The sequence below is a fragment of the Mchenga conophoros genome, linkage group LG20 (assembly GCF_057382185.1).
Source record: "Mchenga conophoros isolate Kocher_MC1m ecotype Shallow Benthic linkage group LG20, M_conophoros_male_GT1.1, whole genome shotgun sequence".
Lineage (NCBI taxonomy): Eukaryota > Metazoa > Chordata > Actinopteri > Cichliformes > Cichlidae > Mchenga > Mchenga conophoros.
Window position 1 is genome coordinate 31,345,186 of NC_140545.1, and position 14,895 is coordinate 31,360,080.

Sequence of the window (14,895 nt, forward strand, 5' to 3'; positions counted from 1 at the left end):
TTCCTGGACCTAGGTCCTTGACTGCCGCTGGTTTTTCAATACTTTCCTCTTGTCATCATTCCCTTCCTCTCCTTCACTTTTTTTTCTTGCCCTGGCCAACTGCCTGTATCAGAAATGACCGATTCAGTAATTATCATGTTCAAAACCATGTGGGAACTTATCGTCTTCAGTCTGAAGGCTTCATTTATGCTCTGCCCCAAAAAGCTTGATGGAATTCAGGAAAAGGGCTCATGTTTAAGCTGCTCCTGTTTAACTAAATCTTCACCTGGTTTTACTAAATGCCTTTCAGTTGATTTTAACTGACCTGGACCTTTTTAAAGTTTTAGTGTTTTCTTTTTTTTTTTTAAGGTTCAAACTCGTTTAAATCACCTTTCTTCTTCATTCTAATGCTTAGTTTGACATTCAGCAGGTTGTCTTGACCATACCGACATGCACCGAGTTGTAGCCATGTGATTGGTTGATCAAATATAATAAATGGTAAATGGCCTGTATTTATATAGCGCTTTACTAGTCCCTAAGGACCCCAAAGCACTTTACATATCCAGTCATCCACCCATTCACACACACTGGTGATGGCAGCTACATTGTAGCCACAGCCACCCTGGGGCGCACTGACAGAGGCGAGGCTGCCGGACACTGGCGCCACCGGGCCCTCTGACCACCACCAGTAGGCAACGGGTGAAGTGTCTTGCCCAAGGACACAACGACCGAGACTGTCCAAGCCGGGGCTCGAACCGGCAACCTTCCGATTACAAGGCGAACTCCCAACTCTTGAGCCACGATCGCAGTTGAAAAGTTGTTTCTAACAAAGTGGCCGCCTTCTGTGCACTGTTGTATGTAATGTGTGAAAGTATCGTGTTTTTAAAGCACACCTGAGGCTCGTATCCTGTTTTAATAAGGTTTTTATTGCGTATATACGGGTTAAGGTTCATTGTGTGTTCTATGTAATGTAGCACTTCACAACACAGCAGGATTGGAAGAACAACCATCATTTCACCAAACCAATGATTTGCTTAGAAGCAGTGACATACTGAACATCAATTAATTCTTATTTTTTTAATATAAATTGTCCTTGTCAGATTTGATTATTCACTATTAAAAATGCAGCACTGTGAATTTTTTAATCTAAATGGCTTCAGCTTCTACGTATGCCATACCCAATTTCATTTTATGTGCACGCTTTACTCCACAGACATCACTTCACAAGACAAGAACTTGTACATTTTCCCAGTATTATTAATGTGTTTGCCGTACAAATTAAACATTACTAATCTGTCTACAAACCAGCACGGCTGCAGATTACAAACCTCCCCTGAATGCTACTCCATGTCAGACACATGCAACCTTAACATTAAACTAAAAAACAGACGAAAAGAAAGTCTCCTCTGATACACCTACTCTATGCAGAAATGCATCATTCAGTATACCAAACATACAAATATAGTCAAGTTAATGGCCAGTACTCAAACAATAAAAACACACAGACACATCATTATACAGTACAGTACGCTGCTTAGTCTCCATTAGCTTTTGTAATATAGTACAGATAAAACACACACATACATACAGTACATTCATAAATAAAACATAAAACACAGCAAGGTAACTTATCACAATGCGCACACTTTTAAATTAAAAGAAAATGGTATAATTAAGTGAGGCATTTGTTTATATGTAAATGTGTCATTTAACCCATTATTTGATGAATGTGATGATTATTAATATAGCAGCATAACAGTAGAGTTCCACACAGCTTTCGTAAAATCAAAGTATTAGGTTGATATGTGACAAATAAATTACAGTCTGTAAGTAAATTTAGCTTTATCTTCTGCTTGTGTGCTCACAGCACGCTAACCTGTGACATATGACGCAAAGAAACCTCAAAGGTAGAGAATATTAAAGTAAAACTTGACGACGATTAAAATAGTAACACACTCTGGGCGGCAAAAAACAGTTGAGTTGAAGAAGAAGAAAAGTAATAAAAAGAGTCCGATCACAGTCGCCTGTGATGAGCTTGTGCTCGTCTCTAGTCGCGGTCTAAGTTTGGTCTTCATCAGTGTTCACAGGTAGGGATATTGGTTGAGTTTTCGCTGGTAAGCGGCACCGGAGCGTTGGAAAGGCTGTGCTGCCAGCTGTTGCTGCTGCTGCTGCTGCTGCTGTTGATGGTTGTTGCCGTACTGTCCTGGAGCAGACCCCCCGAGGGCTAAGCTGCTGTTCTTCTGAAGCAGAGCCAAAGAGGAGTAAGCCCCGCTTGCCCTGCCATGGCGGGATGTACCGCCCTGCATCTGGTCTACAGCCTGAGACACTGAGGCCAAGGCGGCAGACGCCGGGTAGGCATACAGATTTGGCGTCGAGCCAAAGAGGGTGCTTTCGTGGAGCCGGTAGGACGAGTGGGAGGAGACGGGAGGGGGATATGTGGGCTGCCTCCTCAGGGAGCTACTGCTTGCTGTTTGCTCGTGAGAAGATGGCATCACAGACTGCTGCAGCTGAAATGAAAGACAAGAATGGCTTGTGAAGTGCAGAGTCAGTCTACAATACCTTTGGCCAGGGAATGCTAAGTAACGCCGTGCACAGAACATCATGCTGTTGAAAGCCGTTACCTGACTCAGATTCAGAGGCTGAGATCTGCTGGACGCAGCCCGCTGATTGCGCTCGGTTGTGGAATCTCCTGACCGACCAGACGCTTGTGTGGATGCCTTTTTGGACTTTACTGAGCCGCTTGTAGCTTGATCTAAAAAAAAATATATATATATATAGCCAAGTGTTAGCACTCAGAAGATCAGAAAAATCAATAAAACATAATTTTTTTCTTATTAAACTGCTGTTGAATAATCCAGTTTTGCATCTGCAGTAGCTCAATCATTTATGTGCTGCCTTTTAATAGGATGGTTCATGTACACATAGGCATGTCAACTCTAAATGTTTTTCAATCCCAAAACCAAAGAAGAATGTTGCACACAGTTTTCAAATTAAATGAGCCCCTCTGTTTGAACCGGTTTTGGACCTGAAGCTGCTGGAGCCTTGTGGGTTGTGCTTTCTCCAGGCTGGCTTTTAACTGAGGGCATGATGACTGCTAGAGACTTTGTAGGCTGAGAGGAGGTTTTGGGGCTCAGGGGGCTGCTGGTAGAGGAGTCTGAGTCATGGGAGTCGTGCACAGTCACACAGCTGATCACATTGGTTCTCTGACTTGTTCCAGAGCTGCGGGAGAAAAGAAGAAGAGTAAAAGGTTTTAAAAATAACATTTTTATTAGACACTACTAAAAGTTGGGGAAAAGAAAGCAGTGCAACATAAGGTGACCAGATTGAAAACGAGGCTCACCAGGCAGCAGGAAACTTTGTATCATCCTCATCTTCAGAGTCGCTGTGAATGGTGATGATGCTGACGGCAGGGCTTGGTGTGTCAGAGATAACAATGGGCTGAGACTGGTCACCGGCAAAGGAAGTGCTGTTGACCACATTGGTGGCTGATTGTACTGAGGACACCGGCCTGGAGGAGAGAATAAGCAGCACACTGACTGTCTTAAATCAAATATAAACATATGCGAACAATAAGGTGAGAAATGAAAAGATCGACAGGATACCTGGGTCTGCTCTCAGCGTGTCGAGCCTTTGATCTCTTGCCCTGTTGGGATCTCGAGTGAGCGGCCCCTGAGCTGTGGTTTTGAGTCCCAGTATGACGGCCAGCACCAGAGTCGTGCTGGTTAACGCTATCGTATTGGCTGCCATGGCGACCCCTACAAAGCAGAGATATCGCTTTAGTACAAGTAAGCAGTTACACTTGTGAGAGATGCTGTTCCATTTTAACTCAAAAATGAGCACCATCAGAATAAACTACCTCCAGCCTGAAGTCTGCTGACTGTCGGAGATGTGGGCTCCCATGGGTGGCTCTGGCACCACAGCCTGCCCCGGGTTGTGAATGGACATGCCAGGCATCTGTTGCCATGTGGAGGGGATTAGAATCTGCTGTGTTCCCGCTGGCCAGCCCTGCTGTGTGAGCACATGTACACAAGCATGCTGAAAAACTGTAAGAAACAGGTGTTAAGTGCAAAACAGAAATCTGAGAGAAGACTCAGTGAGCACATGCCTCTATCACTATGCCAGCTGAATAAAAGGCAGCATGGGTTCAGCTTACATATTGTTTTCAGATTTATTGCTGTGTGTAGAGAGAGATGTATTTTTAACTGCTAAAAAGGAAAGAGAAGTGATTTAACAGCTTAAAAAGAAAACATTTCACATGGATTATGATGCCAAGCATTTATGCCACATGAATCTGGGCCAAGCAAACGCTTTCTTTGTAACAACAATAATCACCAAAGCTTAGACACAGACGTGCACTGCTGTCTTCCACCAGGTGGCACCAAAGGTTTGCTGTATAAGTATGCTAGTAGGCTAATAGGTTAGTAATAAAGAGTCACAATTGTGTTTCCCACAATTATGTAGGAAAGAAGAAAAAACGGAAAAGAACTTGTCCCCTTGGACTGAAAATGTATGTCATCAAAGATTTCTTAAGCAAGACAGGAGGACCTGACTGGACACAGGCTTAAGCCAAAGGACCACTTGAGCCCCTTTTCCATTAGTACCTCCTCGGATCGACTTGCCACGGTGAGCCATGCTTTTCAGGGTTTTCCATTTAGTCATAGTACCTGGTACCAGGTTCTAAAATAGTACCTGTTCAGCCGCGGTTCCAAGCAATCTGAGCATATACTAAAAGGTGACGTTGTCAGACTGCATGCCACCAATTGGTTGGTCAGTGACGTCACTCAATCATGAGAGCATCTCATTTACGAAAATCTAAACTGCCATTTTTGAAACCTGGCAATGCTACAAAAACAACACCGTGGTCCCACAGACCGAGCAGCTGGAATATCATTGCTTCAAAGTCCACCTTTGTTGTAGGGTTTTGTGTTGCATACTAATTACGCCAAGGATGCTCGGATACATTGCTATAACAACAACCACGCACATTAGCTGGTACTTGATTGTAATGGAAAACCAGTCGATCCGAGTCGAGTCTTGGCATGCCAATCCAAGTGGGTAATGGAAAAGGGGCTTTAAAGATTGATAACATTAAATGATCTGTAATGCAGCATTTTCTGTAAGAAAACTGTAGGCATTTCATTTAAACGTTTTAAGTACAGCTGTCAAATTTAGCAATATTTCCTTCTTAAATCATAAAAAAGTAGTTGTAAATGTAAATGTAACATGAGTAACACATACTAGTAATTTAAGCATTTATAGGATCCTACCTGTGCCAGCATGCTGGGCTGGATGTGAAGAGACTGGGAGGACTGGTTCTGAGGGACTAAGGGTACTGAGTTTTCCATTCTCACTGGGTAAGCAGATGGCTTGTTAGAGGTTTGAAGACCTGCACGAATGTCAGATATGAAGAACTGGTCACAAATTATAGGTGGAAAAAGAGAGAAAACATAACTTTTTGTTTAAACTGTCCCATCATTTTTACCCTGGATGGTTGGTGGGCAAACAATAAGTGTCTGCTGGAAGGGCTCGGTCTGGGTGCAGAGCTGGGTGGGTCTGGTTTGCAGAGGAACTCCCTGCTGGGTCAGACCAGGGATGTTGATGGTGGCCTGCTGGTAGAGGCCAGGCTGATAGTTCAGCAGTGGGACATTACTACTGAGAGACAGGGACTGGCCTCCTGTAGAGGTCATCTGGAAGACACGACAAAGGAAAATTTTAAATTAATGCCTAAAAAGATGAATTGAGATTTTTACATTTTTGTATGAGAGTTGCATTTACAAGCATACAATGTCAAAGTCTTCAAGTGCCTAAAGCCAGGCTATGAATCAGAAATGGAAAAGTTTCTTTGGTGCATTCCTACATCTAGTACTTGTAAATAAGTTGTTTTTAAATGTCTCGCCGTTTGAAATGAAAGCGTCTGTACATAGAAGTGTACAAGCTAATAAATTAGCATTGTTCTACAAAATAACCAATTACATCTTCAACAGAAATTATGAATATAATCTTAAGATCAAACTGTTCCCGAGGCAGTTTAGAGAGGATCTTCTCACTTGATTGTGCTGATTAAGTTGGCTACTGAATGTGACAGTGAGGTTTGTTGCTGCACTCGGGGTGTTGTTGCTTGCAAACATATTTTTTCCGTTCTCAAAGGCGCTGCATCGGCGTTTACATATATCCATATTTTGGAAGCAGGACTTCACGCTGTGGAATAAAAACAAATACATATAAATATATACATTTAAATCAGACAGAAGCTAAACAACAGTCATCACAATCTGTAGCTTCATTTCTTTATCCACGCAGGTCTTACTGTGAGCTGTGCGGGAAGTGCAGCAGGTGGGTCATGGTAACAAATGGGTGGTTCAGCGTCTTCATAGGTGTGATCCTTTTGTCAGCGTCGAGTGTCAGCATCTTCTTCAGCAGGTCTATAAACTCCCGTCTGTCAGCCTTCTCTGCCAGGATGTCTGTGCCCTCCAGGTTTGTCATGTTCACCTGCAGGAAGTCACGGCCCATGTGACATGTTCACAGCACAAAAAAGTACCTCCTTTCAACTTTTACTAATTACTTTTCCCTGGCCTACATGGAAAACATGAGCCTGGTTCTTTACACCATGCTCCTTTAATATGCATAGCAGAACCTCTAGTAAGAAATACCAGATTATTCCCAAGGTTGTTATTTAAGTAAAAGGGAAAAGGGGAAAATATAATGCTTGTCACATTGTTGCTCATCCTGTGCATCATTTTGTTTCCCTGATTAAATGATTCAGTGTAGCTCCTGCCTTTCCAAAGCTTTTTGATGACCGAAGACAAATTAATTGATCATATTAGAGGTATCAACACAACAACAGCTATAACAGCAGGTTATGACGTGAAATGGTGTTAATGTTTGTTGAATTGTGTACTGCTATGAACTGTGTGACAGCACTGTTTCCTTTATTCATAGAGAAAGGTCCAGTGTATCCTCTGCTAAACAAGGTAATCCAAAGAAGCATTAAAGCAAGCAAAACTCAATCAGGAGAAGAAAAAGTACACGTCACAGGGGCAACTTGAACTCCTGACCACTCGCTCTGAGCTCTATTTCTTATCCTATTACACATTAACACACTTAGATCACAGTTACCAAATTAGCTAAAGTCAAATGTCGGTCTATTTAACAAAAATACAACAAAAAACAGACATATGCATTTCATTTCTTTGTTGCAATGATGCAGTTGCTGCAGTTTTTTGCTTTGTTGATATGGTCTGACTGGGGCTTTACCTGGAAACACTGTTGTTGTCTAAAATCTAGGGTATAGTTTTTGCCATCATGCCATTTTGGCTGCTGTTTGGGCCATGTTTGTGAGGGTCCTACTTTGCCCCAAAGAGGGAGCAACACTTAAAATATCTGCTTACAGCAGCTGTCTCTTAGACAGGATAACTCCTCACCTGCATCATGTCATCCAGACAGTTGAAGATGTATTTTCTTGCCTCCTTCGACTTGATGCCCATCTCTGCCTCGTGCTCTGCAGGTGTCTGCAGAAAAAGGAACCACAGCAACACTTCAGTACATGAAGTGTTTTTTCTCGTTTGGGGACTCATATCTGTGTCACCTACTTTGAGCCTCCACAGCGGGTAGCTCGAGTCAGGGCCTCGGTTGAAAAAGCGGCTGGTCTTGGTTCCTGCACTAAGGAGGTACTCTGCTGGAAGACCCTGGGTCTGAGAAATGTAGCGAATCTGAGAGAAAACAATGAAAAATAAGTATAAAATAGTGGTTAAATGATGGTTAAAATTAAAGGCACTGCCTCTTTGGTTGACAGCTGTCCCAAGACAGGCAGCTGTGTCTGATTTTTATGTAAATGTCAGTGTGTATAAGGGTGCTGCAGATGACCTGGTCATACTCTGAGGCACCGGGATAAAGGGGCCATCCTAAGAACAGCTCAGCAATGACACATCCCAAAGACCACATATCGATGGCTTCACAGAAAGGAAGGCCCAGGATAATCTCTGGAGCTCTGTAGGCCCATCAAAGCCAATAAATGTGAAGATCACAGCAAGTAATTCACAAGATATTTCATAGCTCTAGGCAAAAATGCTCACCTGTAATATCGAGACTGCAGGTAAGTTGAGCATACAGCTTTGGAAACATGGCTCGCCGAGCCGAAATCAATGACCTTCACCCTGTATGGCTGCCTCAGAGGGTCTACCAGCATGATGTTTTCAGGCTTCAGGTCAGCATGGATCAGCCCCAGGCTCTTCAGCTTCATTAGCGCGGTGGCGACCTGCTGCAGGATTGGCCGGATGCACTTGAGCATCAGAGGGCTGAACTTGCTGTGCTTCAGAAAGTCGTAAAGGTTCTGCTCCAGCATCTCAAACACAAGGCACGTGTGATTCTTGTGCTGGAAACACTCGTACGAGCGGACAAAGTTGAACTCATCGGCATTTTCCGTGCTCAGCCTGCTGAGGATACTCACCTGCAAGTAGGAGGAAGATGATATTATGTGGTAATAAACAGAAAAATGAATGCGAAAGTAACATCTTCCTTAACAGGCCAAAACATGAAGGTTCACAGAATTTATCTTCGGTACCACCAGTACTCAAAATCACATATCAGCCCTATGGCAGAAACAACACAGAGGATCAGAGAAGTCAGTAGGATTCATCCTCCAATTAAAACATATAAAACAAAACCTGTACAAAATTCTGCGGCAATCAAATAGATTGGCCACTGACTGAAATATCTAAAGTTCAGGTTATTGTATCTGTATTCCCGTAGCTGGATGTTGGCTGATCTCAACCATAACTGCCAACCATGCAGCCAGACCACTAACACTGCTTACAATATAAAGCAAATAAAAGAAACCTGCTTTTGGCATGGTCAAACAAGCTGAAAACAGGCCAAAAGCACAAGTAGGATTGCATTTATGATGTCATATACATGCACCGCCATTCCCAATTTTCATATTATATGAAATTATATGCTAATAAAGGCTCCTTTCATCAATTTTAACAATATGTACTCACCTCAATTTGCCCTTGCCGAGCATAAGAGGGATGGTTCTTCAAGATTTTAATGGCCACTATCTCATTTGTGCCCCGCTTCCAGCATTTAGCCACCTGACCGAAGGTGCCGCGTCCCAGAAACTCGAGCACCTCGTAACTGTTGGACATGGAGCACAGGATCTCGTGCTGCACCAGCTGATAGTCGCCCTCGCTGTGGGAGTTGCTGCTCTTGGTGGTGGAGGTGGAGTGTGCTATGGACTGAGCAGTGGTGGTTCCCCCGCCACCGCCACCATTGCGGTTTGAGACCACGGGGGCGGAGAGCTCCTCCAGTATCTGCACGCTGTCGCTGCTGTCCACCTCCTCACTCTTCCTCTTCAGGCTGTACTGCTTGTGATAGAGGTCGGACGGCTGGGAGGAGGACTCTGCATCCTTGATTCGCCGGCTGGAGGAGGAAGATGAAGAGGAGGATGAAGGAGGCCCGCAAAGGCTGCCCGTGCTGTCTGCCGCCCGCACCACCGTCTGCTCCCTTGAGCCGGCCGTTGGCGGGTGGACCTGATTGGAAGTGTACACTTGGTTAAAGTTGGAGCCAGAGGTTGAGGGTGCAGCTCCCTGGGTAGGGCTCTGCTGGTAGTAACCATTGTCTCCCAGCTGGCTTGATGCATCCCAGGAGGGGTTCTCCACTTTAAGTCTCTTTGAGCGAGAGTAGGCACTGGAGGACACAGAGGGGGAGGAGAACACCTGGAGCTGCGACGCCATGTCTGTGGAGGAGCAGGAAGTGGGTTAGTTTTGTTTTAGAGCCTCTATTTATATTTGTGTGTGTGTTCTTGTATGTTACTCATTTATTTATGTTTAATTATGTGTAAACAGACAGAAGCAGTTAACTGTTTTATCCTCAAGTTTGGAGCTGCAATAATCAATCAATTAAAGAATTATCTGATTAGTGCCAAACATCAAAGGTGATCAGTGGTACTATTTACGCTTGACTTTTGACCTACTTTACATCCCATTTCCTTTATATTTTCCTCTTCTGGAGTACTTGGCAGCAAAAATCATCCTGCAGGAGTAGACTTCACCTAAGCAGGAAAATGATTCTCATATAGTCTACCTAAAATCAGGTCTTTTAAACCCCGTGACTCTTTTTTTCCCCCCCAATTTGTTTTCTATTAATTTCAACAAGTCATTGGGATGTTATTTATGATTAAAGTGGACGTATTAAACTAATTTCCGGCTCTGTATTTTTATTCTTGGATTGTAGCAGGGTAGCTATCCCTAATTCTTTAAGTCTGAAACAAGCCGATTTGATTCCCGTAAAGCAAATTTCTTCTGATTAGTGACCCCTCCCATAAAAGCAGGTGGGTGGAGCTTCCGGGCACACAACTAGAACTGTACTCTACAGATGAGCACACGTCACACAGAGCCAAGAGCAGGAAAAAAACTGTCATGGTGAGCGTTTACAGCAGAGTGGAGATTTTGACTCACAGGAATTACTGGTACTTTTTTGAAATTCAAATAATCTGTAGGCCGATTAGGCATGAGTTTCATCAGTTAAAGTTAATTGTGAGTGACATGTTGTTGGTAACTGTTAGATATTGGGGGTGGACATTTAAATCTCCAGAACTGAAACCCGTATTTGATTGGTTTAATGAAATAAAAGGACAAAAATGATCACATTTTCACAAGAGACCTGGACTGAGCTATATACTGTTTATTATTCAGATTTGTGATATTGCATTTATTAGCACAGAAAAGTGTGATTCCAGTGTTTTGACCCAATAGAAACTATCAAGCTGGGGCTACATCTAAAACCACTTGACTTAGACATCATTAACATGTGTTTCCGCTAACTGGCAGTAACTAACCCCAGCAGCATTTTCCCAAACCTGACTGACAGTACCTGTATTTGCTGACTCTGCACACCGTTGCCTGTGTGATATTAAGGCCTCGTCATCTTCTCACCGAGCAGCTCCGTGTGGTGCAGCAGCGGGTCGGCGGAGCTGCTCGCTGCCTGCTCGGAGCTGGAAGGATGAGAGCTAACCGAGCTAACAGCCAGCTAGCTTTTTCACGAATATCTGAGTCATACCTGACTCCGATCCGCTGTCTCACATCGCGCGACAAACCCGCATTACGCTTGTCGTTTCTCTCGAAATGTCAGATAACATCCCGATGAGCACCGTCTCCGGGACACAGCTCCATCATCACAGTCTGCTCGCTCCACTTCCTGTCCTGCCGACGTAACCGGCGGCGAGATGTGACGGACGTCAACGGCCACGTGCGTCTCCTGCAGTCAAAGATCGTGTATCTCCCAAGTGTATCTCTCTTCCTTATTTTCCTATCTTTATTAGACCGATCTGGTTCTCTTTTAATTAACCCTGTGACTATATATGTATAACTACATTCGTGACATTTTCCCTGTAGTTTCTCTCTGAGTAGCACTGGTTGAACTGTCTGTCCTGGGACAACATGTCTATGTGGTGGAGGAGTCCAAGTACTTGACTGAAGACTAGTACAGAGTCTGTATACAAGAAGGGGATGAGCAGGCTCTGTTTACTAAGGAAGCCGAGATGCTTAATGTGTGCTGCAAAATGATTGAGAGTTTCTATCAGTCAGCTGTGGGGAGCAGAGTGTAGTTTTCTGTAGTTAGTCTGGCTCTGTGATTGGCAGCAAATTGTGCATTTTTGAAGCTGTGATAGAAAGGTGGACACTGAACAAACTGTTGTCCATAGTCTGTAGTCCTGACCACCCTCTGTGCCACTTGTACCTTCTTCAGTACTGGTGGAGCCTCAAGGACCTTCTATAAGGTGGTAGCACTAGGTTGTTAATGTTGTTATTAACAGTTATTTATATTGTATTATTATTATTATTATTATTATTATTATGACATGGAAACTAATGAAAAATCATCAGATTAAGTGACTAATATACAGTATAAGTTTATAATTCTGTATGGAGGACCTGAGAAGCAACGTTCATGGCTGAAAAATTAGTCCTCCCGTGGTCGGCTGAGGCTGGCTCCAAAAGGAGTTAAATCCCCAAGTTCACAACATTAAGAAAACCGTCAGTATACACTGGATCATGAAAAAGATTATTATTATTGTTATCATTATTATATTGATGTGATTTACATTTAAATGTAAGGGTGTGGCTGCTTTCATTGACAGCTTCAGCCAACAGCTGCCAGAGAGGCCTCACCTCAGCTGAAGTCACTTAACTTGACCCCTTGACTGTCCACATTTCTCTTTTGGTGAGTGAAATTGTAGAAGTTTATATCTGTCAGATGCACTCAATACAGTTTGAAAATGCAGACGGCTAACTTTGCACTGCACTTTTTTTGTCTAAATATGGTCACTTCTGGTTCTAAAAGGAACAAACCCCACCTCCAAATGCAATGTCCAAAATCTGATAGGTGATGCCACAGTGGCTACGCCCATCTTTTTTTAAACAGTTGATGGACAGTTACCATGGAAATAAAGCATTAAATTATGATTTTATTATTTTATCTTCTTAGACAGCATTTTTAAAACATTCCATTCGTTATTTATATATTTAAAAATGTACTTTTTTAACCCATGGAAATTTAATATTGTTTTTGTACACCTTTTAAAATTAAACAATTTAGAGATAGATTATCTTTCACCCATCTATCCATTAATTTCATTACTTACAAATATATTAAACAGAAAAATAATGTGTAATCAATTCATTTATAGAAACTGAATTACTGAATTTTATAGAAACTGAATTACTGAATTTTATAGATAGATATACATCTTTATATAGAGAGAAAGATGGAGTTGGATGTGTGTGTGTGTGTGTGTGTGTGTGTGTGTGTGTGTGTGTGTGAGAGAGAGAGAGAGAGAGAAAGATCACATTTTAACCACTGGTACCTTATTATTTATTTATATTTTTTAAATTTAGAATTTTGTTCTCCTAATTAAAACTTGTGATAATGCTATTCTAGCTAAATATTCCATTGGAAAGGTGGCTGTAAACACCATATTGACAAATAAACACAAATAAAGACTTATTGGGAAATTAGAAATTATTAGCAGACATATTGAATTTATAAACTGTATAGCTACAGTCAACTGAAATTGGGCTTCACTGTATTTTTATTATTCCCTAATTAAAAAGATCAATTTGTCACACATTTCAACACAAGGAGGCGCTGTTGTCTCAGCGACAAGGAAAAACGGAGTGAGTCGAACAGACGATGTTTATTTCCATCCATCTCTCATCTTGCCTTTTCTGATATATTAGCATTTTTATTTTTGTCTCTACAGCTTGTTTACAGCATCAGAAGCACTGCGTTTTATAGTGGTACACCACAGTAGACAAAAATACATCACCAAGACTACACCAGCATAGTCGATGCAAAAACAAAGGATAAAGAGAACATGTTTCAGATCAAAACTGCTTATCAAGATGATAATAACTAATGATATTAAATTTCTTATCCTTGAAATATAATAGGAGTACATGCATGCAGTACATATACAATCAAACATACTGGAAAGTATTGATGTAATGAATCAGCAAAGAAATGATGGTTCATACAAAACAAGTGCTCAACTAACAATGTATTTATACACATATATATCTGAGAGGAAAAGACCAGCAGATCCTCATAGAACAAAACCCTATCAAAATAAAAGTTGTAACTGAACTAAAATGCATTAATTTCTTCACTTTAATGAACTTTAAATGTGACGTTTATTTATTTATGCATTTTTTGTAGCTTTCTCTGTACACAGAGAAAGCTACAAAAAATGCATAAACTGACTGTATAGCATACTGTGATGGCTGAATTTATTCAGCAGCATCAGGCTCCTCTTCTCATTGAAATCCAGCTGTGGTGAATGTTTGGAAGGCTGCATTTTTCAAGTATTTTCTCCCTCTCTCGACTCTTGAAGGACTACCTGAAGGAGTGTCGGAAGTGCAAACTCCTTCTTTTCAGCTTTTCTGGGTTGTGGGAAGCCATGTGCGAAAATTCTCGGAAGATGTCAAGGTACGTGGCGTCTCCTGATGAACAAAAAGAGAAAACACAACAGGAAATGACGATGAAAACCACAGCCCGAGACCCAAAGCTCTTTGAAGAGTCAAAACATCTTTCTAAATAAAAGTTAGGAAGGAAACAACAGAGGAGCCTTCTGAATGAAGGGCCGAGGCACCATGAAGCTTCCCCTCTTTCAACTTTCCAAATACTGAGCCTCTACTTTTCCTGTTGTCATGGTGACCGCTGAGCCCACCACCGCTACTACCACAACAAAAGCAACTCAAGTCTTTTGTGTCCGTGAGAGCTGCCAGGCTCAGAAAATTAAAAAGGGGATGAAAATTCCTGGTTTTCCCAGCTTGTTTCTGAGTCAGAGAGTTCAAGGCTCCTGGTATTTATGGAGGTTTCCTTTCCTCTATAGACATTCCTTATTGAGCTGGTTTTCCTATCTGTGTTTGGCCTTTGCTCTCAGAATATTTTACAAATGTTTGTTCCCACAGTCTTAAGAGAATTGAGGCAGTAGAAAGGATTTTGTTGCCTCTTTTTTTTTTTTCCTCGAATAATGAACAGAAGGATTTTTTAGTAGTACCACTTTATTAGGTACAGCTGTTAAGTTTCTTGTTCATGCAACTATCTATTCAGCCAATCACCTGGCAGCAACTCGGTGCATTTAGGCATCTAAAACCGGTCAAGATGACTTGCTGAACTTCAAACTGAGCATCACAATGAGGAAGAAAGATAATTTAAGACAGCGGTCCCCAACCTTTTTTGCGCTACGGACCGGTTTATGTCCAAAAATATTTCACGGACCGGCCTTTAAGGTGTCGCAAATTAGTACAACAAAATAAAACCAGTACCGGTACCAAAACAAAGAAGTTTTATTCATAACACATGGGAAAAGACCCAGGGAAACAGAGTTAATGATAAAAACAATAAAAACCCTGAAAACCA

General features: G+C 42.0%; 2 protein-coding genes and 1 long non-coding RNA gene across 5 annotated transcripts in view; 1 reads left to right on the top strand and 2 right to left on the bottom strand.

The window, feature by feature from the left end:
* Window positions 1–884: 884 nt before the first annotated feature.
* On the bottom strand, window positions 885–11,203 carry hipk1a (homeodomain interacting protein kinase 1a). Of its 2 annotated transcripts, none has more exons than XM_085258740.1 (16): window positions 10,849–11,203; window positions 8,976–9,712; window positions 8,052–8,425; window positions 7,843–7,966; window positions 7,569–7,688; window positions 7,401–7,487; window positions 6,287–6,468; window positions 6,027–6,177; window positions 5,462–5,666; window positions 5,247–5,365; window positions 3,836–3,984; window positions 3,582–3,734; window positions 3,320–3,487; window positions 3,005–3,198; window positions 2,601–2,731; window positions 885–2,486 (listed from the first exon to the last, which is right to left on the bottom strand). In XM_085258740.1, exons 2-16 carry the CDS (start codon window positions 9,708–9,710, stop codon window positions 2,061–2,063), a joined length of 3,318 nt encoding a protein of 1,105 aa, XP_085114866.1. In that variant the 5' UTR covers window positions 9,711–9,712; window positions 10,849–11,203; the 3' UTR covers window positions 885–2,060. The 2 variants fall into 2 exon arrangements, with proteins under 2 accessions (XP_085114866.1, XP_085114865.1); XM_085258739.1 differs by having other exon boundaries at window positions 3,836–3,987.
* On the top strand, window positions 10,356–13,950 carry LOC146551152 (uncharacterized). Its single transcript, XR_014890115.1, has 3 exons — window positions 10,356–10,397; window positions 12,113–12,195; window positions 13,865–13,950. It is a non-coding gene; the product is annotated as an uncharacterized LOC146551152 (long non-coding RNA).
* Window positions 13,191–14,895, bottom strand: part of LOC146551153 (arf-GAP with coiled-coil, ANK repeat and PH domain-containing protein 3-like) — a 70,274-nt gene continuing 68,569 nt past the window's right edge. For both annotated transcript variants that reach the window (XM_085258742.1, XM_085258741.1), the window contains exon 25: window positions 13,191–13,973. In XM_085258742.1, the coding sequence (XP_085114868.1) occupies window positions 13,867–13,973 (107 nt within the window). In that variant the 3' untranslated portion in view covers window positions 13,191–13,866. The remainder of the gene's footprint in view (window positions 13,974–14,895) is intronic.